At 38.7% G+C, this 25,376-nt stretch overlaps 1 protein-coding gene across 1 annotated transcript; it reads left to right on the forward strand.

The window, feature by feature from the left end:
- The first annotated feature begins 813 nt into the window (after window positions 1–813).
- Window positions 814–24,108, forward strand: LOC140932165 (polycystin-1-like protein 2). The gene is made up of 16 exons (XM_073381809.1): window positions 814–883; window positions 3,525–3,634; window positions 4,547–4,605; window positions 5,264–5,430; window positions 5,881–6,613; window positions 7,186–7,626; window positions 8,022–8,187; window positions 9,285–9,407; window positions 9,831–9,956; window positions 12,308–12,460; window positions 13,295–13,555; window positions 14,460–15,155; window positions 16,654–16,887; window positions 17,684–19,033; window positions 22,531–22,702; window positions 23,503–24,108. The coding sequence occupies exons 1-16, from the start codon at window positions 814–816 to the stop codon at window positions 24,009–24,011; spliced, it is 5,370 nt and encodes a 1,789-aa protein (XP_073237910.1). The 3' UTR covers window positions 24,012–24,108.
- Window positions 24,109–25,376: the final 1,268 nt, after the last annotated feature.

Genomic DNA, 25,376 nt, shown 5'->3' on the forward strand with positions numbered 1-25,376 from the left:
CCTAAAACAAAACAACAAGGAGGAAAAAGAAATACTGCCATTCGTGACACAATACCAGCCCTCAGTGTCTACTATAAAGGAAGCTTGAATGAAAAAATGGAATCTTATACAAAACCAACTATAACTTAAATAAATTTTAAAAGAACCACCAATCATTTCCTTACAAAAAAGGAAAATCGTTAAAGGACATGCTCGTTAGAGCCGAAAAAAAAAGGGTTGACAGAGGGTTCCACGCCCGTATAGATGTGCGGCCTGTCAACCTTTGTATTTTCTCGCACAACCGGTTTGTGAGTATTTTAGCAATAATTCCAACTGGCTGTGTTTTATATAACAAGTGTAGTCAACTGTCTCGTTAGTAGTTAGTAAAAAATAGGGTGACCCACCCCCTGACGGTAGCTGAAAATTGCACGACCCACCCCTTGCTCCGGCCCCCCCCCCCCCCCTATAGTTTTTGACCAGTCCCTAACAACCATTTTATCACTGTTTGTACCTTTCACTTTTCAACTTTCAGGGCTATGTCCACAAAACTGGACTAATCTACAAGGTTCGTGCTACAAACGCTCGTCAGTGACCTCGAGCTGGAACTCTGCAAAATCTGCTTGTGAGGCTATGAGGTCTACGCTCGCCATGGTAAAGTCACAAGCTGAACAACAAGCAGTTGCCTCGATCATATCAGAAAAAACATGGATTGGTTTGCAAAGGGATTCCAAAGATAATTCACCCTGGTTGTGGGTCGATGGATCGCACGCAACATACTTTAACTGGGCCAATAAAGGGCCCGACAACGCCGGCGGAAAAGAGTTTTGCGTACAAATGTTTGTTTCGGGAAAATGGAATGATAGAAAGTGTACCGCTGATCATTATTATCTTTGTGAAACTAAAGGTAGGTGACACAACAGTCGTCTGCTTTGTGCTGTTCAAGTTCTCAACTTGTGTACAATGCAAACCGTGGGTTTTATACATCTTATGATTTAAAGAAAAGCACTTGTCTGAAATATGGCTCGGATGGAGTTGGAGGAGACGTGCGGATTTCATCCATGTATTTCATTTTGGTGAGAGAGCCACTAGTGACAAAAAAAGAAAAAATCTCACAGTGATCCCCTCTCGCTCCCCTTCCCCCTTCCTCTTGAGCGAATGCGTAGGAAGGTTGCCTCGAATGAGTCCCGTACGCCTTCATTTCTCTTAGGTAGCCTGTGTTCAGTACGACTTTCAATAAAGTATTTTTGGCACAATCTGTAAAAGTAGTCCAACAGCAGAATTTTGGAATCATTGTAGCTATGAGACTAGTATCCGAAAGGCCAATTGAAAGACTGTTGCACCAGTCATTCAATTGTACTAATTGCGTCGACGAAGGAAACGCTTTCTAATTGAGTCGTTGGCTGGTCTGTGTGTTCGTGGGCGGCCTGTGCATGTTCCAAGCGCGAGAAATCGAGAAACGAGGTTGTCGGTGTCGTCGGTGTGTTGTTCCAAATCTGCGCCATCTTGAAACGTCACAAGAGCATCCAGCATGAACAGCGTTCAATGCGCTATTTTGAAACGTCACAATAGTATGTTTGTGTCACAATGATATCCATCATGCCCATCGCGTTCGGTCCCCAGCGCGTTTCGCAGCATTTGGATCTCTGCTTCCTCGTGGTTTCCGGCCTTGTTTAATTTGAAATCTTTCTTGCTTCCTCTTCATAAGAAATTCCTACGGTGTGAGAAACCAACTCCCCGTAACTCAGTAACGGTAAAAAAGGATTAAGATGCTTTATGATAACCGATACAGGTGCCTAAGGCCCTAAGACGACGCACTATAATCTACGATTACTGCTAGTAACTAAACAATAAAGTTTATGCTGGTGGGCATAAACATACTTTGAGTCCGACTCAGACACATTTTAGCCCTAGCCGCTCGGCAAGGATTAAAATGAGCTCTGAGAAGGGTTGAAAACATATTTATGCCTAAGAACATAAAATCTGTTACTATTATTATCACTTTTGAGAGTATCGAGAAAATAAAAGAAAAGAGAAAGTAAAAATAAAAGTTTTCACAAACTGACAATTGACAAGACGGTCTGAATAAAAAAAAATACACTTTCATGTGAAACCGGCTAGAACAAAGTTACATAATTGTTCCATTTAAGTTCAGTAAAAAATAATCATAGACAAGAGAGCTCATTTGTAGGCGTTTAAATTAGCCCTCGGACGTACAAGGCGGGGAAAACGGGGGGAGTGGTTGCCCCCCCCCCCCACTCCCCTGAGGTTTTTCTGAGCTTTTTCGTAGAGGATAAAACATCAGCGACTGACATTTTCAGTAGCTGTTTGTTTATCTCTGGTGCACATTTTGAGTTAGTGATGGTCAGTTTCTATCGTTACGAGATATGACGTCATAAGTAGCAGGTTGTTAAGCCATTTTTGTGTGTAAAATATATATGTTTTTCAACTTCTGCCACCAATAAAAGTAAATCTTGTAGCAAAAAGCTCATTTATGTGTTATTTTTTCATGTAAAGCACAAAAAATTACCATTTCTTGCGGTTTTAACCTGATTTGTAATTCTAACCATTGTTGTTCTAACCATTGTTGGTCACAAGCCTTCAGCAGCGCCACCAACCATAAAATATACCTCACCTTGTTAAGAAAATCAAAGGCTTTCCACTGAAGGTAAAATCGTTTCGAAATACTGCAACTATGCAACTAGTCAAAAACTCTGGGGAGGGATTCCATCTCCCCGACACCCCCCCCCCCCCCTGCCCTTGTACCAGGGTGGGGGATGGATTTGGAAATTGTTGATATACTATAAAAAACATGTATGTATGCGTGTATGTACATACATACACGCATACATACATAAATACATGCATATTTATGAGTGTGATCCTACAATTTCGGACCATACGAAACAGCACTATCGCAATGAATGATCAATGATTACTCCTGAAGCCTGAAGTCCTGTGATTATTAATAAATACACACATACATAAATACACACAATGTATATATGTATGAATTTGCGTGTACGTCCGAACGTTAAATGGGCACAATTGATTGAATTAAGTGCTTTCGCACCTCGCCGCCGAGGTGTTTATAAGTTTTCCTATTTTTTTTTTACATCAGAAACCTCGCTTACTTTTGTAGATCTTCTTCCTGTGACTTAGGACAATTTACAAATTCTTTGTTATTCATGTTTTCTGCCAACCCTTCGGCTTTGAAAATTTGACGCTGTGTTTTCTGTCACAAACGATGCAAGATCCATTCAAGATATACATGAACTAGTAGCAAGTTCCAGGTGTTCAGATGATGGGGAGCGAGTTTAATAGTATACGCGCACGCAGCGAGTGCAAAAGAAATACGAGGGAAAAAAAAAACCAAGGGGAAGCCCATTTTTTCCGTCATCAAATTGTTGTTCGCGCACGCCCAACTAATTTTTTGCCCACCCTTCACCATCTGAATACCTGGAACAGACTTTCATTTCTTTGTTATTATTAAATTTGTATTTCCATATTGTTTTGCTCTTACATCTAATTTCTTTTTGTTTTTTAAGCTCATCACTTCAACGTATGGCTTACTATTCCGAGTAAAAGTTTGACCTTGGACCTATTAAATTCCACCTCTACGCAATACCAGCAAACAAGAGCTGAGGTTATCAATGAGGTAGGTCATTTGTTGGTGTCAGGAATCCTGCACTATATTACTTTGTGACGTTCAGTAACCTAGATATTAGATATATCGATTTGATGTAAGATTTTTTTAACGCTTCTTAGCAAGGAAAAATCGCAGTCCAGATTTACAAACAAAGCATTTTTCGTAGCCTAAACCCTCAGCAAACGACAGCTATATATTGAACATCTAATTAGTAATATAAATAAAAAGGTACTTACCACTAAAAGAACAATTGAGCAAATTGTCCTTATTTGTCAGTTGTGAGCAGATCCATCATTTGCCAATGCAGAAGTTATATTTAAATTATAGATAGATTAAAAAGCTGTTTTTGTTGGTATATAATCCAGTTAATAAGTGATAGTTATAATCAATTTGCAAAACAGGTAAAAAAGCTAACAAGCTAAATGCCCGCTACACACAAAAAGTCCGCACTTTACTAAAAAGTGCTATACTTAAGAGCGGAATAAATGCCGTTGTAACAGGTTTTTACAGTTTGTCGTCAAAATAAGGACCAAACTGCGCATAAACAGAACATTGTCTACAGTAAAACAATTTTTCACGGAGCATGCGCAGCTCATTGTCCAAGAGCAGTGATCGATAGGTGAATTTATGTATGGTGTCTAAGGCCAATCGAAACTTTAAAAATTGTTAAATTTAGTCAAAAATGAAGTTCATTCACCTTTCATGGGACCAAGCAAGCTCTGGAATGGACCTACAAGATCAGAACACGTGATTTAAAAGGAAATAAAGATAAAGTAAGCGAAAATTCGGCAATATTTTGTGTGTGTGTGTTTGAAATGAATTTCTCTACCAAAGCTAAATTTAAAAATTGCACTGTCTAATCACAGACGAAGGCGGCTCAGATGCATTAGTTTATTTGTTTATTCTTTTTTTACCTTGCAGTTCAATAATCATTTTGATAACTCTGGTGGATTTTTTATTGCCGAATTTCTGCGATTTGGGTATGTAACGCTTCCATTTCCTACAAAATTGTTTGTCATAAAGAGCAATGAACGTTTTTAAACATACGTGTGTACTAACAGGTAAAAACATACAGAGTTGTACTTTTTTTTTCCCAAAAAAAAAATCGAGAAGGGTGTTACCTTGCGAAGAGGAAGGACGAATGAGACATTCTTCCAACAATATATATTGTTATACACTATCTCCCTCTCATCGGCTAAGAGCAGATTATTAGTTAGTTATTTCCTAGTTATTTGCTAGCAGGTTAGTGACTTTGCGCGTACAATGCATGATTTCCAAAACTAATGTCAATGTGTGTTCTGTGCGATGGTGTGTTTGTCATTACTTATACATAATAAAACTATTGTTATATTCTTTGTAGGTTTTGTTTTTTGTTTTTTTTTAATATCTGGAATAATCAAACTCGGTAAGAGTTATTAGCCGAGCCGAAGACCGAGGCTGATAACAGTTACTTCGACCTTGATTTTTCCGGATATCACAAAAACCGCACTCAATAATGATCGTTTATTATTGGCTGATTGCGAAATTAGCCAATTATGATGGAATCCACAGGCTATCCTTATATACAAAGCTAAATGAGAACTTTTCATAATAAGGTTTCTCTCACATCCACTTTGTATTGTTTCCGTTTTTTCCTAGTGCTCAAACAAGAAGCTCTAAGCCACCCTACTTGGTGGAGCCTATGGCAGACATAAGAGTGTTCTCTACAAACTGTTCGGTGAAAGATCAGTTGATAAACGAAATAAAATCAGGAATAAAGAGGATAGCAATGTTTAACAGTTCTCTCCTGGAGATAGTAGACACAGGTAATAGTATCACGAGAAGACTTTTCTTAGTCTTATTTTTGTGAGTCAGTTAAACAATATTATGACTTGATAAATTTCCTGTCTATATCAAAGTTGAAGATCCAATCGGTCATCGGTTGGGAAAAGCTTCGCACAGCGGCCTAGCCAGGATTTTTTTAGAGGTAGTCACAATTTTTCACATTCCGTCCCCTTCCCCCCCCCCCCCCCTCCGCCTCCCCCGCCCATCTACCTCTTTTTAGACCTCAGTTCATGACACGTACGTACCGTGCGTACCGTGCCATGCAGCCGACGTGCCTGTCGTATAAGCGTTTTTGTCTTTGAGGGAAAGGCCATTACATCTAAATTGATTAACTGTATTAGTCTGTATCAGGATAAAAATTCTTATAGTTACGTTCGTAGCATTCTATTGTAGTCAAGTCCCTAAATATCCTTAATTTGTTTTATCTCTAGAGAACTGTAAATGTCCTCCCGTACTCGTTAACCTTAATCTGACCAAGGACCTACAAGACCTTAAAGAAAATATTACAGTGCGCGGACAGACCAAAATACCTTTAACTGCAAGTGTAAGCCGCGTTACCTGTAGCTTACCAGAAACAACAAGATACTGGCACATAATTCAGATTTACGATCCTCCAGAACACTACAAAATAAAGTTTCTTCAACTTCAGCTTAACAAGTCTAAATCTATTACAGTAACGCGAAGTCTGGAAAAGGATGTATTCTTGTACGTCAGTTACATATTTAAAAGTCTTGCACACGGCAAGATCATCGGATATGATTATGGTTACTTTAAGGTCAAACGTGATCCCCCGATCGCAAGCATTATGGGACTGTCATGCGCTTCTAAAGGAGAGGGGAATATCATCCTTAATGGATCGTTGTCGTATAACCCAGAACCAGTTGGACAACTCAGTTTTACATGGCTCTGTCGGAGAACTTATGAAACATTTTCTACTCCCTCCTATAATGTTGATCTTCCAAACATGCGCACAAACGTTTCCAAAGGTTGCTTTGGTAACGGTCCCGGAATACTTAGCGCCACAACAAATGTCCTTGTTGTTGATGTCGACAAGATGGAGGAGGGACAGACTTACGTGTTTGAGCTAATTATTACAAGTGGTCGGAAAACATTTAACGTCAGTCATCAATTGACCATTCACCAGGAAGTAATTTTTTTTATTAGGTAAGCTATAGTCTAGAAAGAAAACTGTTTACGAAACAAGGAGATGAGACGATGAGACGATTAAATTGAGATAAACGAGAACGATAAAGATGGACTGAACCGCACGATTAAGTCGTGACGAGGGATAAGATCATATTTAAGTGTTACTTTTTGCGCTATATGAATAATAAATTATTATTATTACCATTGTCACTGTTGTTATCGTTATCGTTATCCTTATAGTTGTCGTTGTCGTTGTCGTTGTCGTTGTCGTCATCGTCATCGTCATCGTTATCGTTATCGTTATCATTATCATCATCGTCATCGTTATCGTTATCGTTACCGTTACCGTTATCGCTACCGTTATCGTTATCGTTACCGTTATCGTTAACGTTATCGCTATAATTATTGTTATTGTTATTGTTATTGTTATTGTTATTGTTATTGTTATTGTTATTGTTATTGTTATTGTTATTGTTATTGTTCGCAGGCCTCGGAAAGAAATTTTATTCTTGATCACCGATTTTGAAACTAGACGTTATGCTGTTGCACTCAAAACGGGTTGTTTTCAGTGTAATATTCTTTATTTGCAGTTGCAGTTACAACTGTGGCCCCAAACCAGTTAATCCCAGGAAACGAACGGTCATAAAATCAAACTGTACAGGACGTCTTTGCAAAAACATAACACGCTACGAATGGACTTTGTTTCAATTGGACTCTGCTGATGTGAGCCGTTCTTCGAAAGAAGTCTCCGGCTTAGAGTACAATAATCCAGACTTAGAACTGATTAGTAATTATTCACTTAAAGTGAATACTTCTTACAAGATAAAAGGTTCAATTGAAGTGATGAAAGGCAAGATCAAGAAAAAATATTCAAGTTTTAATGAGATAACATTTCAAACTATGTCGCCTTTATTAACTCCCAACGACACATGTAAAGTAACACCGAATGAGGGTTTTGCTTTGGAAACGAACTTCACAATTGACTGTGACGGCTGGCAAGACCAATATGCAAACCTAACTTATACTTTCAGGTACGTTTCCTTATGATTTGAACTAGTTAGAATGATTTGCAAGGGAAACAAGAGTTACATTGCTGTGTTATTATCTGTTCTATTATTTGTTGGGCATTTTTGCTCTCATTTTTTGTCGGGGAGGAGGGTTACCAAAGCCAATGACAAATATTTTTCATGAATAATAATGCTGGTTAAATCGATGTTGGAGTTGTTTGAATTTACTGTTGTTTGAAATAAAATTTTGCGATGAGATTTCAATAACGAAAATGTTTGCTTGTTCTCCTGGAATTAACGATCAATCGAACGCACTATAAGTTTTTCTATTGACTTGCCAGCTCTATGAGTAAAGATAACGAGGTCTTCAACTTTCTCACTCCTTAGCTGTAAATTTTTTTTAATGATTTCAATACTAGTTACATTACTTCTACTGGCTCAGTTATTTTGGAAAGTGCAACCCCGATCCATTACATATCAACAAGTATTCCTGAAGGAAAACGATCTGAAGGCCACAATGTTACGATACTTGTAATCATAGAAGATACGACCGGCGCAAGTCATCCGGACAAGTTTATTGTGAAGGTACATTATAATTTCTTTGATTATGAATAATAATTAAGCTAGATCGGACATGTACTGGGAGACAGTATTGGAAATGCTTCTCCTTTGTAAAGCTCCTAGCTGCGAGAAAAGATGGATGAGGCTACTGAGTTTTAGATTCAGCCAACATTTTGTAAAACTTGAAAAATGGGAAACTCACCATAATCAAGCCTACGTTTTGCCAAATAATTTATCATAAATAGTTATTAATAACAAAGAGGACGTTTTTTATCGTTGTTGTGATTGATGTTTTGTACAGCAGAATGATTGAAAAAACTTTACCCTGGCAGAACAACTACAGTTATTTATTTATTTATTTATTTATTTAGGATATAGATGACATTGTCGTTTGTCTACATTGTCTTTTGTCTACGGCATATTATCTTTCATTTCGCTAGAATTGACCTAAAAGCAACGTACACTTCCTAGCTAGGCTATGTTCACAGCATACTGGATATCTTTTCGTGGCGCCACGAAAACCTAGCATCCAGCATAGAATTAACATTAACAGCCCCTTTTGGCACATGTCGTTCACACACATCGAACAAAGTGTCGGCGCGGTTAACTGCGATGTTTGGTGTACTAAATTTCCGTCCTCATTCCTGAATACAGTATTTACTTCAGTTTCAGTGGCTTCCAGTCCCCGCTCCTTCTTACTTACTTCAGCGACGGGCCAAATAGGTGTTCACACCGCACTACTGAGTATGGCACAAACCGAACAGATATTTGACTCTCAACTTTCGAGATCTGCGCCGCGCAGCTTCGCTCTTTCACAGAAATCACGCCGCCACAACCTTTCCTGTGTGTGAGCAGAAGCCCTTTCGGGTATGATTTTCGTGGCGGTGCAAAGTATATCCTGTATAGTGCAAACACAGCCTTAGATTGCGAAGCCCAGAGTCCTCGGGAATCTTACGATTCCGCTAATACCTACCTACCGGTAACATAATGTAACCGCTGACGTTAACATGTGATTGCCGTCATGTTGCCTAGACGTTGTCACGTGTTAACGTTATATTTCTGTTTCCGGATTCATGAACTTTAGTTTTGGGATATATGTATAACTGTTGTTGTTAATAAAGGTGAGGCCGTCTACAAATACATCAAATGTGGCACATGCAATTGGTGACTTAGTGAAGAAAGGCGACGTCCGCAGAGCTACTACTACGGCCATTTCTTATCTTCTTGGTTCCAATGACAGTCAGGTAAGTGTTTAATGAATCATTATCTTAACTGAACATGTCACTTAAGATTTTCATGTCGTCGTTTAAAGTTGTCATTGCGCATTAGTTTTGCCTTTCACGCCCTGTTATGTAAATACATACCCTGCGAGCAGAGGTTTCTTTCTGGCATGGCTTATAGCATTTACGAAGTTGTCCCCGCCACTTGTCAGTCGCGAAGTCCGTTTGTTTACGTAAACAAACCAACTACGCCGCTGAACACGTTCCAGGTTCCCTGTTAAAAAAATGTTACAACTTTTTTCGATTTGATATCCCTTATTTTGAGTCCCAAATTCTACAGAACGAAGTGAGCCCTTCTATTCCCCCGCCTTCCCTCTCCCCCCCCCCCCCCCCCTCCAAAAAAAACATAAACATAGACTAATGATGAAGCCTTTTTTACCACTTCAGAGCAAGGACACCATTTTGAGTTCTATGGCTAAAGTTAAAGTCACAAAGATCAGCGAGGCAACTCAGCTTACAACTATTGCTGTTTTGGCAACTCAACAAAGAGACAAAATTCCTCTTGAAACCCTGGCAAGTATTTGATAATGGCCGATATTATGCCCGGGAGGAAAAAGCGGTCTGAGACTTAAATGTCCTGTAAAAACAGTTATTAAGACAGACGCATTTCATTTAAAAAAATACAATGTACAGTATTCTGTTAAGTGCGCCCCTGTAATTTTAAGGTCTCTCTCTGAATTTAAAGAGGGTCTGGATGGGGTTAACTGACAACTGAAAAATAGCCGAAAATTTAACTGACTACTGACATTTGCCTTGGGTTTTACTTTTAACTGACAAAGGACCTGATTGTCCCTTATTTTCTACAAAACCCATTTCTAAGTCCTTAAATAGCATTGTTCCACTCTTTTCATCAGACAATGTGATCATACGTGCGTTTTTAGGGGTAATCTTAACAGCAAGACGCTTAAGTGTGATATTTCGTTAATGATTTTACTGTAAAACCCATGTGTTTCATGAACCATCTGTTGTAAATGACCTATCATCTCAAATTTAAGCTTCTCTGAATGGCTGCTCAGAATGAGGGCGTTACAAAAACAATTGCAAGTTTTTACTGAGATGATTCAGGGACGGTTTTTCTTGGTCGTCTTACGATCTTCATCCCAATATCATACCTGCCAACTTTTTCTGAGTCAAATGCGTGGGCCTACCCCCCAAAACTTAAAATGTTAAACATTATACCTATCGTCAAAGCTGACGACGAGACCGACACTTCTAATTATAGGCCAATTTCATTATTATCTAATGTCAATACAATCTTCGAAAAAATTATGTACGGCAGAATGAGAGACTTTATTAAAAAGTACAGCCTATTATATTCGTCTCGATATGGTTTTCGTCAAGCTCACTCAACCCAACATGCTATTCTTGATAATAGAAACTATACAAACCAACATGGACAACGAACTCTTTTGATGTGGCGTTTTTATTGCCTTAAAAAAAGCCTTTGACACCGTGAATCATACTATTTTACTTGATAAACTAAATTATTATTGTTTCCGTTGGAATTGTCAATCAATGGTTTTCCTCTTATTTATCAAATCGCACACAGACTACTGAAATTGGCTCTCATATATCAACTGCGGCGTACCGCAAGGATCTGTCCTAGGCCCACTTCTCTTCTTACTTTATATAAATGACATCCAATATTGTTCGAGCAAACTCCAATTTTTCCTTTTTGCTGACGACACTAACGCTCTTTATGCTCATAAAGATTTAAAGACACTGAAACTAACAGTAACTGCAGAAGTACACAACTTGTATAACTGGCTGACTTCAAATAAGCTTTCTCTGAGTATTAAAAAGCCAAACTATGTAATTTTTCGTCCACACCAAAAAAAAAACCCAACTATGATCTCCAGGTTATTTTTGACAATAAAAGCAATAAAAAGGTTACCCTTGAACACAAAACTTTTATTAAAGATCTTGGACTGTTAATCGATGACAATATATTTTGGAAGACCCATAATCACTCTATTGCAAACAAAATAAGTAAACAACTGGGCTAATTGCGAGATTAAAAAATATTGTTCCCACTTGCACCCACCTAAATATTTATCAGTCACTAATTACACCTTATCTAACCTACGGTCTTTTTAGGCTTGGGGCAACGCGTGTAAAACTTTCCTTGACCAAATTCTTGCCCTTCAAAAACGCGCACTGCATTTAATATAATTTGCTGAAACAAACCACCACGCAATACCTATTTTTATCAATGCAAAAATTCTAACTTTACAGGCTCTATATTATGAATCCGTTTGTAGTCTTTTGTATGGTGCAAATAAAAACACTGCTTCGAATAATATTTAGAAACTCTTCTCTCGAATTTCTAGTGTTCATAATTACAATACTCGTGCCTCAACCTCTGAACATTTTTATACTAAAGAATCTCAAGTCAGTGTCAAACGAAATGCTTTCTCGCGTGTTGGGGTCAAAATTTGGAATGGGATACCTCAAATTCTCAAAGAAAGACCGAAAAAAGCTTTTAAAAGATCACTACAAGCAATGCTACTCGATATCCTTCAAACTGAACACTCCTATATTGATGTTGATACGACTATTGTGAAAATGAAAAAGTAATTCTCTTGTCCTTTATTTTCATTTTATTTTATTTTTAAAATTTTACTCCAATATTGTCCCTGTATTTAAGTAGAATAGTATTTATTGACTGTAAATTATATATACTTATATAACGTCTACTTTCTTTGTATTTGTCGAGTTTGTAGTAAATTATGTAGCCTGGCATGCCTCGAATAGCCTCGCTAGTATGGTATTTTGTTATATTTCCAAATTTAAATAAAGTTGAATTTCGCATCAATAATGTCCAAATAAATTTCATTTCATTTCGTAATTTCCTTTTTTCATAGGAGAATACTGCTAGTGTGCTAGACAATACAATCATCTTCCTTCTTAAAAATGCTGTGAATAACAGAGATGAAGTTGAACAGAACATTGGCAAAAACACTATAAAAGGATTGTCTAATATTCTTCACGCCTCTTCCAACGTGCCCGACAACCAGGTAATTTTTAAGCAAAATGGGTGAGAGATTATGGAACCCTATTATGGGGTCAAATAGCTCCACTACTCGAAGTACAGATCATACACAAACTCGCAGTTTTTGCATTCAGTGAGCCAATAAAAATGCTTACGGTATTTCATATCGTGGACCAGCCCGTGCAAGTTAACCCTCAGACGTACAAGAGGTGGGTGGGTGGGGGGGGGGGGGAGTGGATGGATGCCACCCCTCCCTGAGGTTTTTCTGAGTTTTTTCCCAGAGAATAAAATATCAGCGCCTGACGTTTTCAGTAGCTGTTCTTTCATCCCTCGCGCAAATTTTGAAACAAGTTCAGTAGCTTTCATTGATATTCAGTTGCTATGGTTACGGGATATGACGCTATAGGTAGCAGTTGGTCAAGCCAGTTTTGGGTGAAAATACATGTTTTTTCAACTTTTTTTCAACAATAAAAGTAAATCTTAAGACTAAAATCATGCAGAGTGCTTATTTATGTGTTATTTATCATTTAAAGCTCCAAAAGTACTATTTCTCGCGGTTTTAGCCTAATTTCTAGTTCTTGGCAAAATCCAGGATGGCGACCGTTGTTGGTGACGTCACAGGCGTCCAGTAGCCCCACCACCCTTTTAAAATATACCTCATCTTGTTAAAAGGATCAAAGGCTTTCTACTAGGGCAAAATCATTTTCAAATATTGCAACAGATCAAAATCTCCGTGGAGGGGTTACCCCCCGTACCACGGTGGGGGTATGAATTTGGGTGTACGTTCGAGGGTTAAAATGATGTAGTCGTTGCCTCAAGGGCTAAGTGAAAACTAACATTAATCATTATTCCATTACAGGCTAAAAATGTAACTGAGAGAATCCTTTTCCTAGTGGATACACTTGCAACGGCACTGCTATCCATAAAAACATCTGGCCAGAGACAGAGTGTCTATGACAGCGATTTCATCAAAATGAGACTTTGGCGACAAAGGCCAGCAAATATTGGAAACAAAACTTTCAGTGGACATGAGGAAGAGGGAAATGTGACCTTTCCATCTGCCGACGTCTTATTTAGCAGCGACAAAAATATTCAGAAACCAGCAACGGTCGATACCCAGGTGAGTTAGCATTATCTGCCCATAAATCCGAGACTCCGAGACCGGAAGGCAAAAAAAAAATTAGGGACTCCGAGAAGTCGAAATCACCCGAAAACGATAAAGTCGAGACTCATCAAAAACGCGTCCGAGATCTCGAGATCAGGCCAAAATTTTCCGAGACCTACGTTTTTCGAGGTGACATTCTATACCCGTGCCAGGATTCTTCCGCCATATGCGCGGGACTCGTAGTTTTCTGCTATTCCCATTGGAAAGCTTACTAGCAAGCTACCTTTATTGACCCAAAATATTGGGTCACCAACAAATAACCTACTGCAAATATGGGTATCAAACCCTTTTTTCCAAAGTAATTGTATTAAATCCATTCAAATAATATATAAATTTAGGCAAGGATATAAAAAAAGGAGTTGCCGTTAATAAATAGACATCCACTGAAACCTAAGCCTGCGATAATCGGAAACAAGCAACTTGTCAGGGGAGAACTTCAAAAAACATGTCACCTCGATGGGTTGACACCGGAGCCCTCAATACGGTCATATGGTACTGGTCAGCTGATACCTTGTTTTGCCAGTGACAATTGTCAATTGACCACGCCAAGGATGTACAGTATCAGATAACAGGCTCCCACACTAGCCAGAAAGTTTGACATTTAATGTTGTTTTCCCTGTGATGCGGAAGGACGAGCAGTCGGGCTGAAGTACGCTCACATGATTACCAAAATTTTTCGGATGGATAGATTAGGAGCTCCACTCGCGCATGCTTCGAGTGATTGCGTCTACACCCCCGAAAATTCTTACAGAGCGATTTAAGCTACCCGTAAGAGAAAGTCGTCTGTTTTGGCTGATGAATTATTCAACATTTTCTCTTTTTTTCTCCTTTCTTTTCTTTTTTAAATTTTTTTATCTAGATTGTAACTTTCACGGACAACCCATACTTATGGTCGGATGCCTCGACATTAATCAGATCTTCCGTTTTGAGCCTGGATTTAAAGATGACGGATGGATCACACCTTCAGATCTCTAATCTTAGTGAGCCTATAAAACTGTTCATTCCAATAAAGGAATCAAAGGAAACGGAAAATGCACAAGATCATTATTTTGTTAACTCAAGTGTTATTCAATATCACAAAGTTAAACTTAGAAGTGCCCTCGAAACTGTTTTTGTAAAAATAATACCAGACAATGATGCTATTTTAGACGTTTTTGTAAGTGCTGGTGTAAAACCAAATGCGGAGAATTACACCTTTACAAGACGAATTCCGGACTCTGATAACACTTCGTGTCTCGGAACTGGTTTCTTTAACTGTGCAATCAACCCATATATGTTTAAATTTTCGAGCAACTTCACAGGAGATCATTTCATAGGCATCCGTCTGGTGTATGACAGAACCAAGCCTGTGTTGAAATCTATTGCAAAAAGCCACGTCCGACGGAAGCGTTGGTGGATTAACGTGAAGGAACCCCCCACGACTCCTATCTCGACAATAAAGGTATTGCCAAAGTACGACAGTAAAACCGACGTTAATTACTCAATGTCAGTTAAAATTAGGACCTGTCTCTACTGGGCTGAGAAAAAGCAGGATTGGACAAGTGAAGGATGCAAGGTAGGTCTTTTAGACTTTCCTCATCAGTATCGTTAGCTTGATGTCCATGATTACCATCACAATTATCATTAACACAGTCATTGCTTTTGACATTGTCATAATTATGATCGTATTCGTAATCATAATCATTATCTCCATCATTGGCATTATCATTATCATTGCCATTATCATTAACACTGTCATTGCCATTGACATTGTCATAATTATCATCGTATTCGTAATCATAATCATTATCTCCATCATTGGCATTATCATTGTCATTATCATTATCATTAACACTGTCATTGCCATTGACATTGTCATAATTATGATCGTATACGTAATCAAAATCATTATCTCCATTATTGGCATTATCATTGTAATTATCATTTACACTGTCATTACCATTGACATTGTCATAATTATCATCGTATTCGTAATCATAATGATTATCTCCATCATTAGCATTATCATTATCATTGTCATTATCATTAACAATGGCATTGTCATGGACATTGTCATAATTATCATCGTATTCGTAATCATAATCATTATCTCCATCATTGGCATTATCATTATCATTGTCATTATCATTAACACTGTCATTGCCATTGACATTGTCGTAATTCAAAAGGTTGAGTTTGATCGTCCGGGTGAACGTAGTCCTGAATAGGACTGTTGTTGTTGACAGTGTCAACAGCAACAGTCCTATTCAGGACTACGTTCACCCGGACGATCAAACTCAACCTTTTGAAATGACTCCTGGGTTCAAACCTTTCACATTGTCATAATTATCATCGTATTCGTAATCATAATCATTATCTCCATCATTGGCATTATCATTATTATTGTCATTATCATTAACAATGGCATTGCCATTGACATTGTCATAATTCTCATCGTATTCGTAATCATAATCATTTTCTTCATCATTGGCATTATCATTATCATTGTCATTATTATCAACAATGGCATGTTAACTTTTGTTATCGCTATTGTCATCATCATCACCGACAGCGTAATCGCTATTGTCAACGTCATTTCCATTTATATTGTCATTGTCATTGTCATTACCATAATCATTATCATTGTCAATGTGGTTGTCACTAACATCGTCCTACGTGCAGAGATGACACCATGTTCCTCACCATTAAATGTAAGCGAATTTTGCTGGATTTGAAATCCAAGTTCAGAAAAACACAAATAAGACGTCACTCTCTATCTCCGAAAAGTTAACAATAAAATTATTCAGACATGTTAAACTAAGACCGTTCGATTTCAAACTACGTATGTCATATAAAATATACTGGTAGAATGAAGAATTTCCCACTTTCTAGTTTCGCGCGCTATCGTTTTAACGGTATCACGAGGTGCAGACCAGTTGTTTGGGCTAATTTGGTTTCGTTTGTGGACTTGACCCTCTACTTTAGAAAAGCCCCTATACATAAAGGATCATTCGCGTGGATTCTATTTGTTTTGGGCGTTTGCGCTATACTAAAATGTTGTTTCCTGTTTAAAGGTTGGATCGGATGGAGGCAGTGGCACTCTGCAATGTTTGTGCAATCACCTGTCGGCGTTTGGAGGAAATATTTTTGTAGCTCCTAACCCTATCGACTTTGAAACAGTTCGGAAACGATTCATAGATCCAGAACCCGACGACTTTGTCGTTCTTGTAACTGTGTGCATTATATTTGGCATTTACTTTATCGGTCTAGTACTTGCCCGTCGAGCCGACAATAACGACAAAAGAAAGGTCAGTATATTAGCTTCAAGTATTACTAAGAACCAGTTCATTTAAAGCTACTTTTATAGTATAGAGATTGCAGGAGTGAATCCGCTACACGGTTAGCTCGGTTAAATAGGGGAGAGTCTGTCGAGTTAAGCTCATGAGTTCAAATCCCGTTACAACTTTCAACCGGAGTTTTCAAAAAGCTTGTAAGATCATATTGGCGGATAATCAAAATCTTGTCTCAGTTCAGGTGATTGCGTCCTAATATTTGGACGTTGATGTAAGGCCGTCAGGCTTAAACGCTCATCAAATTTCACTTTTGTTATTCGTTTGATTGTCACGCATGCTACTGGATTGATTTGCCACCCACCAACCCTGGGTTGTGATTATTACTCTCATCGTTTTGGCGACTGTCACTTTTTCTGAACATGAACAATGACTTCTCTCCTTCAGACCTGCCTAAAGTTATTGGCTACACGCGGTTCTTGTTATTAGAACTGATCAATCTTATAGAACACAGGGAGAACAAGAAAAGATGAGGGAATTAATACTTAGGAAAGGGTAGAGCTGCATCAGTGGACGAAAACTTATGATGTTACAATTCAAATTGTTTCCTAGAGAAATGAAAAAAGTTTAAGGTTCCCCTTTATTAGATAAGAGAGGTATCCGTATCAACTTTCCAATTCGTGACATAACCAATGTATCCTACAAAGAATGCTGGCCATTATTTTGTTGAGAGAAAAAAAAAAGCAGCGTATCTTCGATCAGCTTAACAGTTGCTCTTATATATCAGCTTAACTTTTTATAATCTTTATTTTAGGTCGTTGCAAATGTGTTCATAACTACATCCTTAAATATGGATGGCCACAATACTAAAGGAGAAAGAGAGAGAGTGGATAACCCATGTCAGTTACATTCAACCGCTGATTCTTCTGACAAAAACGTTTACCACGTAAGCATCGAAACGGGAATGTGGATGAACAGTGGGACATCTGCAAATGTTGTACTTATAATAAATGGTGAAAAAGGAAGCAGTGGAGAAATTTCGTTGACGGATCCTTTGGCGAGGAGAAAATTATTTTCCCGTGGAAGTGTCAATAATTTCATTCTTGCATTGCCGAATTCATTGGGAAACCTTACAGATATCCTTATATGGCATGACAACAAGGGATCCAATCCGGCATGGTTTCTTCAAGAAATTGTCGTAACCAACCAGCAAACAGAGGAAGAGTGGTACTTTTTTGCCCACCAGTGGCTTTCTCTAGACAAAAGAGGTGGCTCTGTTGAGCTCTATCTTGAACCCAGGAAAAAGGACAGACTTGCGTTATTTAAACCTCTCTGCTACGGAAGAACGGCGCGAAACTTAAGCGAGGGACACATTTGGATTTCACTGTTCACACGACCCCCTCAAAACCCGTTCACGCGATGCCAGCGTTTATCTTGCTGTCTTTCTCTTCTTTTAACGGCCATGGCTACCAACGCTATGTTCTATAAAAGAGGCGATTCTAAGACTGATGACACCTTTAAATTTGGGCCTCTAGTCATGAGCTGGACACAAGTCATAATTGGAATTGAAAGCAGTCTGATAGCTTTGCCACCTAACTTACTCGTGGCCTTAATGTTCAAGAACATAAGATCAAGCGGTGAATTCTATGATACGGTAGAGGGACGTAAGAAAACAAAGACTCGGGGTTTCCTGCCACCGTTTTTTCTTTACATCGCTTGGTTGTTTTGTCTTGCCATTGCTGTGATTGGAGCCACCATTACGGTGCTCTATAGTCTCACATGGGGGGCAGATAAGTCCAACCAATGGTTGACATCCATACTGGTGTCCATTTTTCAGGATATCCTTATCAATCAACCCGTTAAACTGTTAGCCTTCGCGATAGTCCTATCACTTTTGATCAAAAAACCACCAGAGCAAACTGTCATTGGGCCATCTTTTTTCCAGAGCCCAGAGGTAAACCAAATCAAGGCTACGTCAACCGAAGACAACAAAACTGAAGAGGAAGTCTGCAGTAAAAACTGGGACATGGCTCAGGTTTTTAAAGAATTTGCGTCGTTTCTGGTCTTAAGTATCATCCTCATGTTTGTAGTTTATGCAGCTCAAGACCCATCCCGATACCAATTCACCAGTTCAACAATCAGCCTCCTAGGTGACTTTGATAAGGTGAGTTAAGTCGAGTTACCACTGTGTTGAAAATATATATACATATATATACAGCTATTTCGAGAAAGGTTGTGGGAAAAAGTGCGTGCTACAATCCCGAAAGGCATTGTGGGTGGTTTTGAGTTCACTGTTCTTCAAAGAAATTTGAAAAAATTGGCACGAAAGGCCATGAAAATGTGTTTGCGAGTGCTAAAGGAAAGCATCAAAAGTCAGTTCGACAGCTAAAGTCGTCAGAAACAGTGTATCAATCATATCCCATATTACCTTTCGGGATTGTTGCGCGCATATTTTTCAGACAACCTTTGTCGAAATATCTGTATATATATTTGTAATACAGATAGGAATTTAGGAATAACCAGTTAATAAGGGGATGGAAAAATTATTCCTTAGGACAGTGCTATGTTTTATTACATCGAGATCCCCAGGACGAACATTAGATCGATATTTTTTAGCTAAATCTGCATTCCCAGGGCAAATAATTTTGCTGTATGGTTTGTTATGTCGAGTGCTCAGTGCTGAAAACATTTTACATTCCTGTAACCAACATATGTCCCTCTGACGAATCGATGACATAAATAGACCATTTTTAAAGGCTTACGCCGGGTAAACCTCCAGAGGGATAATCAAAAGTGGCTGTTTTGGTTAATTTACAATAAAACGAGACCATGAACTCCTGACAGTACCTTTATCAGCCTGAAAATATGAAATACTGAGCCAATCAAATTGGCTTAAATTTTGACACCAAAATGTCAAATTGTGACGTCACTTTTTCTCTCGTCATTCATACGGAATGAAGCGCTTTTGACATGCAATTTCACCTCGTAGTAGTTTCATCCTTTTTAAAAGCGTGTGTGAAAGATCATGGGCGATAGCTTCAGCCGATTGCTAGAAAGAAGGGTTTGATTAGTATGTATCGAAGCGCTATTGTATGGCAATAAAATAAGGGCTACAATTCGTTACTTTTTATGGGAAGTTTTGTCATTACAAGTGAAAGCCTCTAATTATTCAAAAGGCATTGTCTCCATGTTTCATTTTCACTTGAACAGCAGTAACTAACAATGCATATGAAATATGCAAAAATGGTAGCTATTGTAAGTTGTGCACGAAAATATCAGAAACTTAGACACAATACCCTGAATAATGAGAGGCTCACACTTGCAAACACATAACTTCTGCCAAAATATTAGGGAGATATACTGCTGCAAGTAAAATAGGTAATAGCGTCATTTCGTTGCTATGACAACTTCGATGCCGTTGCAACCCTGATCATAACAAATTTTCATCTTCATTTAATGCAACTGTAATGGCAATTTTTCCAAAACTTTGTTTATGGCGACGTACTTTATACTCAAACCTGGGAGATATTGGCCCTGAAAAACTGTATCGAGCCACCTTAAATGAGGCGTGTACAAGCTATGCACAATTTAATAGCGGACTTGTCGCGCGCGCGAAGCGCCCGCCAGCGGAGCACCATGGGTAAGTAAATCTACCCATCCCAGAAAACTTGGTAATCACGTGACCGTACACCGACCGCCCGAACGACCGTCTGTCCTCACCACAGGCATACCAATGTAAAATAACTCAATCAACAGGTATGGCAACTCAAATGGAACTCGGGGTTACTTTGGCGGGAAATCGCATAGCCACCCGCGTCACAACTACAGAGTCAATAAAGACGAAAACGGAAAGCGGAAATTGATTATGTATCCGTGTTGTCTAAAGTATTAAGCTTAGATTAATTTTCATGCCCACAAATTCGGAAAATAGAGCAAGAGAAAGATAGTAAGGAGAAAAAAAAAGAGAAAGTAGGCAGCAGGCCAGCGAAGCTAGAGGAGTAAAAAGGTGACAGAGATCTAAAGCGAGAGATAAAAAAACAAAGGAGACACTTTTTTGTTGGAAGAACAACGTGAAAATTTTGTAGCGGCGGTGACAACCTGAGAAATGCTAGCGGTCACCAATGCATGGTGAAAATGAGCGGCAGTGAAAAATAAGTGATCGAGAACACGTACGACATTTCCTCTAAAAACCGTGTAACTAAGAAGTTTCTGGAAGTTTCACCTTGTAGTCGTACAAAACAGCGGCAAAGAAATGTACAAAAAAAGTGTGCTGCACGTGATTGCTTTTTTGCTAATTAAACCTATTGTTGTTTTTTCACCGTTCTCGTTGTCTTCGCCGCTTAGCATTACACGATTTTTTTTTTTTTTTTGAACAAACTTTAAATATTACCAAGAGCTTCCCTTTTAGCCCTGGCTAAATCTATATGTTATTAGATATGTACACCTCGAACTGTTTATTTTTGGTTTTTACATGACGTCTCTAAAATTCAAACTACAAAACTATCGATACTACTGAGATTATACTTTCATGATGTATTAGAGTAGCTGAAAACTAATGTTCATTTTCGCTGGTTTTGTGTTAGAGTAAGCTTGAATTTCTAAGCTTTTGCATGAAGCGGCATTTACATGACGGCCGAGAGAGCTGTAATGTAGGTTAAAAAAGTGACTTATTTCGGGGAATTTTGTTATTTAAACAGTTAATGTATAACAAAAGTTTTACTTTAATGCTTATGAGTTCTTTGAGGGATATATTCACTCGTTTGTAACAAAAATCGGTGACAGATGTTCTGTTGGTTTCCGTCAGCTATGTTGGTGCTCATCCAGGGAGGGCACCAGCATGGCGTCTCCATACGAATTCCTATAAAATTGTTTAAAACATTTTTCGGATATATCGTTTACGAAATATTCCTCTGACCCGAATATTGGCTAGGGTCTTTGTATATTTACATTCTTTCATCTCCCAGATTCTGGAATTTCTCCATCCAACGGTTTTGACTTTTATTTTGATCTATTTTGAATAGCGTGATACTGAAAACCTGCAATAACCCGGTCTCAAGAGTTTCCAGCTTTAGAACTCACGAATTGGTCGAGGTCTTATTTCTCAAAAGGGATAGTTTTGATATCTCTTCATATCAAGCGCCGTAAGAAAGGTGGGGCTTTATCTGTAAATACCCAAATTGGCGTCGGGACGCTTTTTCGAGAGCGCCGCTTATTAAATTATTTTCGGTAAAGGTGCAGCACTCATTCGAGAGCAGCGTTTATTTGAGTAGGGGCGTTTAATCGATCATTTACGGTACTGTACTTTTGTCAATTGGAAATTTTGTGCCTGTACATAAGGTGTTTAAAAAGTTTCTTTGAATTGTGCGTATTTTAACGCCCGGGCTGTGCCCTAGTACTTTGTTATAACTATACTGTTTTGTTGTTGTTGTTGTTGTTGTTTTGTTTCATTTTGTTAAACAGTTTAATTAGTTGGTGTGAATGGGGCATCAATTAAGGTGTTTCATGGTCTCTCTTGTCGAAATCTAAATAAAAAAGATAATTTTTAAAAAAGAAATTTCTAACTGCGCAAAAACCAAGAAAACAGTTTTGTGACCTCATGAACCGAGTTTTCAGCGACTACTTGTAATTTTAAGTTACTCTTGACCGGTACTTGTTTATTAGGTGGACAGTAAGGACTCTCTGTGGAATTGGACTGAAAATGACTTGCTTCCCAGCCTGTACAACACTAAATGGTACAATGGGCAGCCATTTGAGTACGAAGAGGGATTTATAAGTGACAAGCAAACCTTCATGTTAGGAATGCCACGACTCAGACAACTAAGAGTAAAGAAAGGTGAGTTTGATTTGTATTTAAATTTAAAACACACCAACCTCATTGACGTTATTTTTCAAAATATTTCTCTTTTATTCTGATTGACTCAAATCCCATGGCTAAATTTTCACAACCACCTAATGTAAACCACATTTGGAAAACTATCCAGAAAAATGATGACATCGTCAGAAAAAAAAAAGGAACGGAAAACCAAGAATCCTGTAGACAAGGTTGCGTTGTTTGGTACGTTTCCCGGAGAAGAAACAGGCGAGATTATGCCTAAATACATACAAAGATCAGCAAGAATACACTCTATAGATGACATCTGCTATTTAGAGAATATCTGCAGCCGAGCTAAACATTTCTTTAATTCTGTCGTCCTCTTGCGTAACCTTACAACGAGAACGCCCACATAAGCAATATGTTTGGATTAGCAAAACACCAATTTTGCACGCGCATCACACCTTTTTTTGTGCATTTCTTTACCGTCGCTGCACGACAACAATGTGAATCTGGCTAATTTCACATTTTCTGGGAACGTGAAAACAAAACAACGGGATTTTGTTACCCTTTTTTTTATGTCGCAGATGGGATTCGAACCCACGACCCTCCGTGATCTAGTCAGGTGCTCTAACCACTAAGCTACCGAAGACTTGATGGTGAGCAAGGGTTCTAGATTCTATTGACAAAAGGATTTAATTGGCCCTATTATGAAAATGACCTGGACAGCCGTGACGGTCACAGCCTCTTTAAGTTCCCTAATTTCTAGCCGACAATCTCCGCTTTTTAATTTAACCAATTTACCCTATGCCTTCATTAAGATATAGGATGTCCTGTAGTTGTGATGGATAAAGCTCTTGGAGACCTTTACGCAAGCTGTCGTCAGTCATACTCAAGCGATACCGAAGACCGAGGCTTACCTTATCGGCCGAAGTGGACCCAGCTGGAAAATAATGGCCATCGTGGAACTAAAACTGACTTCTTCCCGAAGCCATGGAAATACCAAAGTTCTTCAGAGGTCAAAACCACTTCTCACTACGCTGTAGAAGGGAAGTACGGTGGCGGTGGCTTTATAGCTGACCTAGGCTACAACATTACAACTGCTTCAGACGTAGTAAGAGAACTAAAGACGTACAACTGGGTTGATGAGCGAACTTCTGTTGTCTTTATAGAGTTTACCCTGTTTAATCCATCGACGTCACTTTTCTCTATCGTCCGAAACGCATATGAAGTTTTGCCAACTGGCCAGGCTGTTACTTCGGTGGACGTGAGGGCAATTTCACTAGCTTTTAACACATGTAACCCGAACGCTTTATTAGCTACATCATAATGCGTAAGCCGTTGATATAAACCTGTGCTCCCGAGTCTTTATTGGTCGTTTTTGCAAAGGATTTCAATCAGATCGCAGATGTTTTTGAATTTAGTCACTAATAAACCTGGATTACAATCATTCGATGGAATACATTATTGCTTAATTAAGTGTGGTGTAATAATTGCATATTAAGTAAAAATAGAAATAAAGCCTTTTTTTCATCTCACAGAATGCCTATTGTTCTCATGAGATTTACTTCCAGTTCAAGTTTGTAGATCTGTCATATCACGCGTCAGTATGCATGGACGACGCTATGAAAGCCCTTGCCTTAACTGCAGAATACCCGGCCATTTCAAAGCTATTTCCCCTTAGCCAGGTAGCGGCGTAGCTACGTAGCCGCGTAGCCACGTAGCCACTGTTATGGGGGTATAGCTTTAAAATGTCCGGGTATTCTGCAATTACTCCAAAACAACTCCAAATCCGAACTCAAATAACTCCGTGCTTTTCTTATGCACGCGCGCAGAAAAAATAACGTTTTTAATCAGCTTCAGTTCAGTAAAACTACACGAGGCGCGCGCTGGTCATTTGCGTGCGCACCATGCTGGACTAGCCTATGACGTTTTTCCGCATCTGGTTCTTGACCTGACCACAAAATCGAGTTTCTCTCAGCAAAATGTTCCTGCCAAAGTCTCTTGCGGGTTGTGTTTAGGTTGCGCTCTCTTCACGTCGAACGCAATAGACCAGTCCCGATATATTAAAATTCATACTTGGCTGCGAGGCTTGGGGGAACAAAACAAAAGAACTCGTCTTGAGGCTCAATAATGAATAATACATCTCTTTTCATTATTCCCCAAACCTCGGAGACAAGTATGTATTTTAATATACGGAAAATGGTCTATTAAAGAGAGCTTCTGTGACGATAAGTTTTGCCCTTCCAAGCACAAATCAGGAAAAATAAGCGTAAAGTGAATTCGAGCGACTTCGGGCGTGTGAGCAACAAGGGGGAAAACTAACTCTGCAACTCGCTTGGCTACCGGGAAAGTAACTGTTCCACGGTATTGGGATCTGCTACAACTGGACTTCAACAGTTTTAATCTTCAGCTCGCGGACGTAAGTCATACATACATGTGTATCCAAAATGTAACTGAATCGTACAAGCATGTAAATCCGCAATGTAAATCGAAAAACAGGGGTAACAGTGCTGTATTTATACTAACCGATCGACTTATTACAACATCACAAAACAAATGAAGAGAAGGCTGAATAAAATCAGCTGAACACCGAAAACAAATCTGCATAAATTCAACTTTAAAATTCATATTTTAACTAAATGACTCAAAATTAAATGTCAGTCAAGCCAGTGAATTTGGGAAATTTGCAAAG

This window comes from Porites lutea, chromosome 3, assembly GCF_958299795.1.
Source record: "Porites lutea chromosome 3, jaPorLute2.1, whole genome shotgun sequence".
NCBI classification, from domain to species: Eukaryota; Metazoa; Cnidaria; class Anthozoa; order Scleractinia; family Poritidae; genus Porites; species Porites lutea.

Excerpts from the sequence above, each read along its gene's own strand:
- LOC140932165 (XM_073381809.1), top strand. The coding sequence starts at position 814 with ATGTTTGTTTCGGGAAAATGGAATGATAGAAAGTGTACCGCTGATCAT. Across the intron at positions 7,627-8,021 it reads AACCTAACTTATACTTTCAG|TTACATTACTTCTACTGGCT; the intron begins GTACGTTTCCTT and ends TTTCAATACTAG. Across the intron at positions 22,703-23,502 it reads ACAACTAAGAGTAAAGAAAG|ATATAGGATGTCCTGTAGTT; the intron begins GTGAGTTTGATT and ends GCCTTCATTAAG.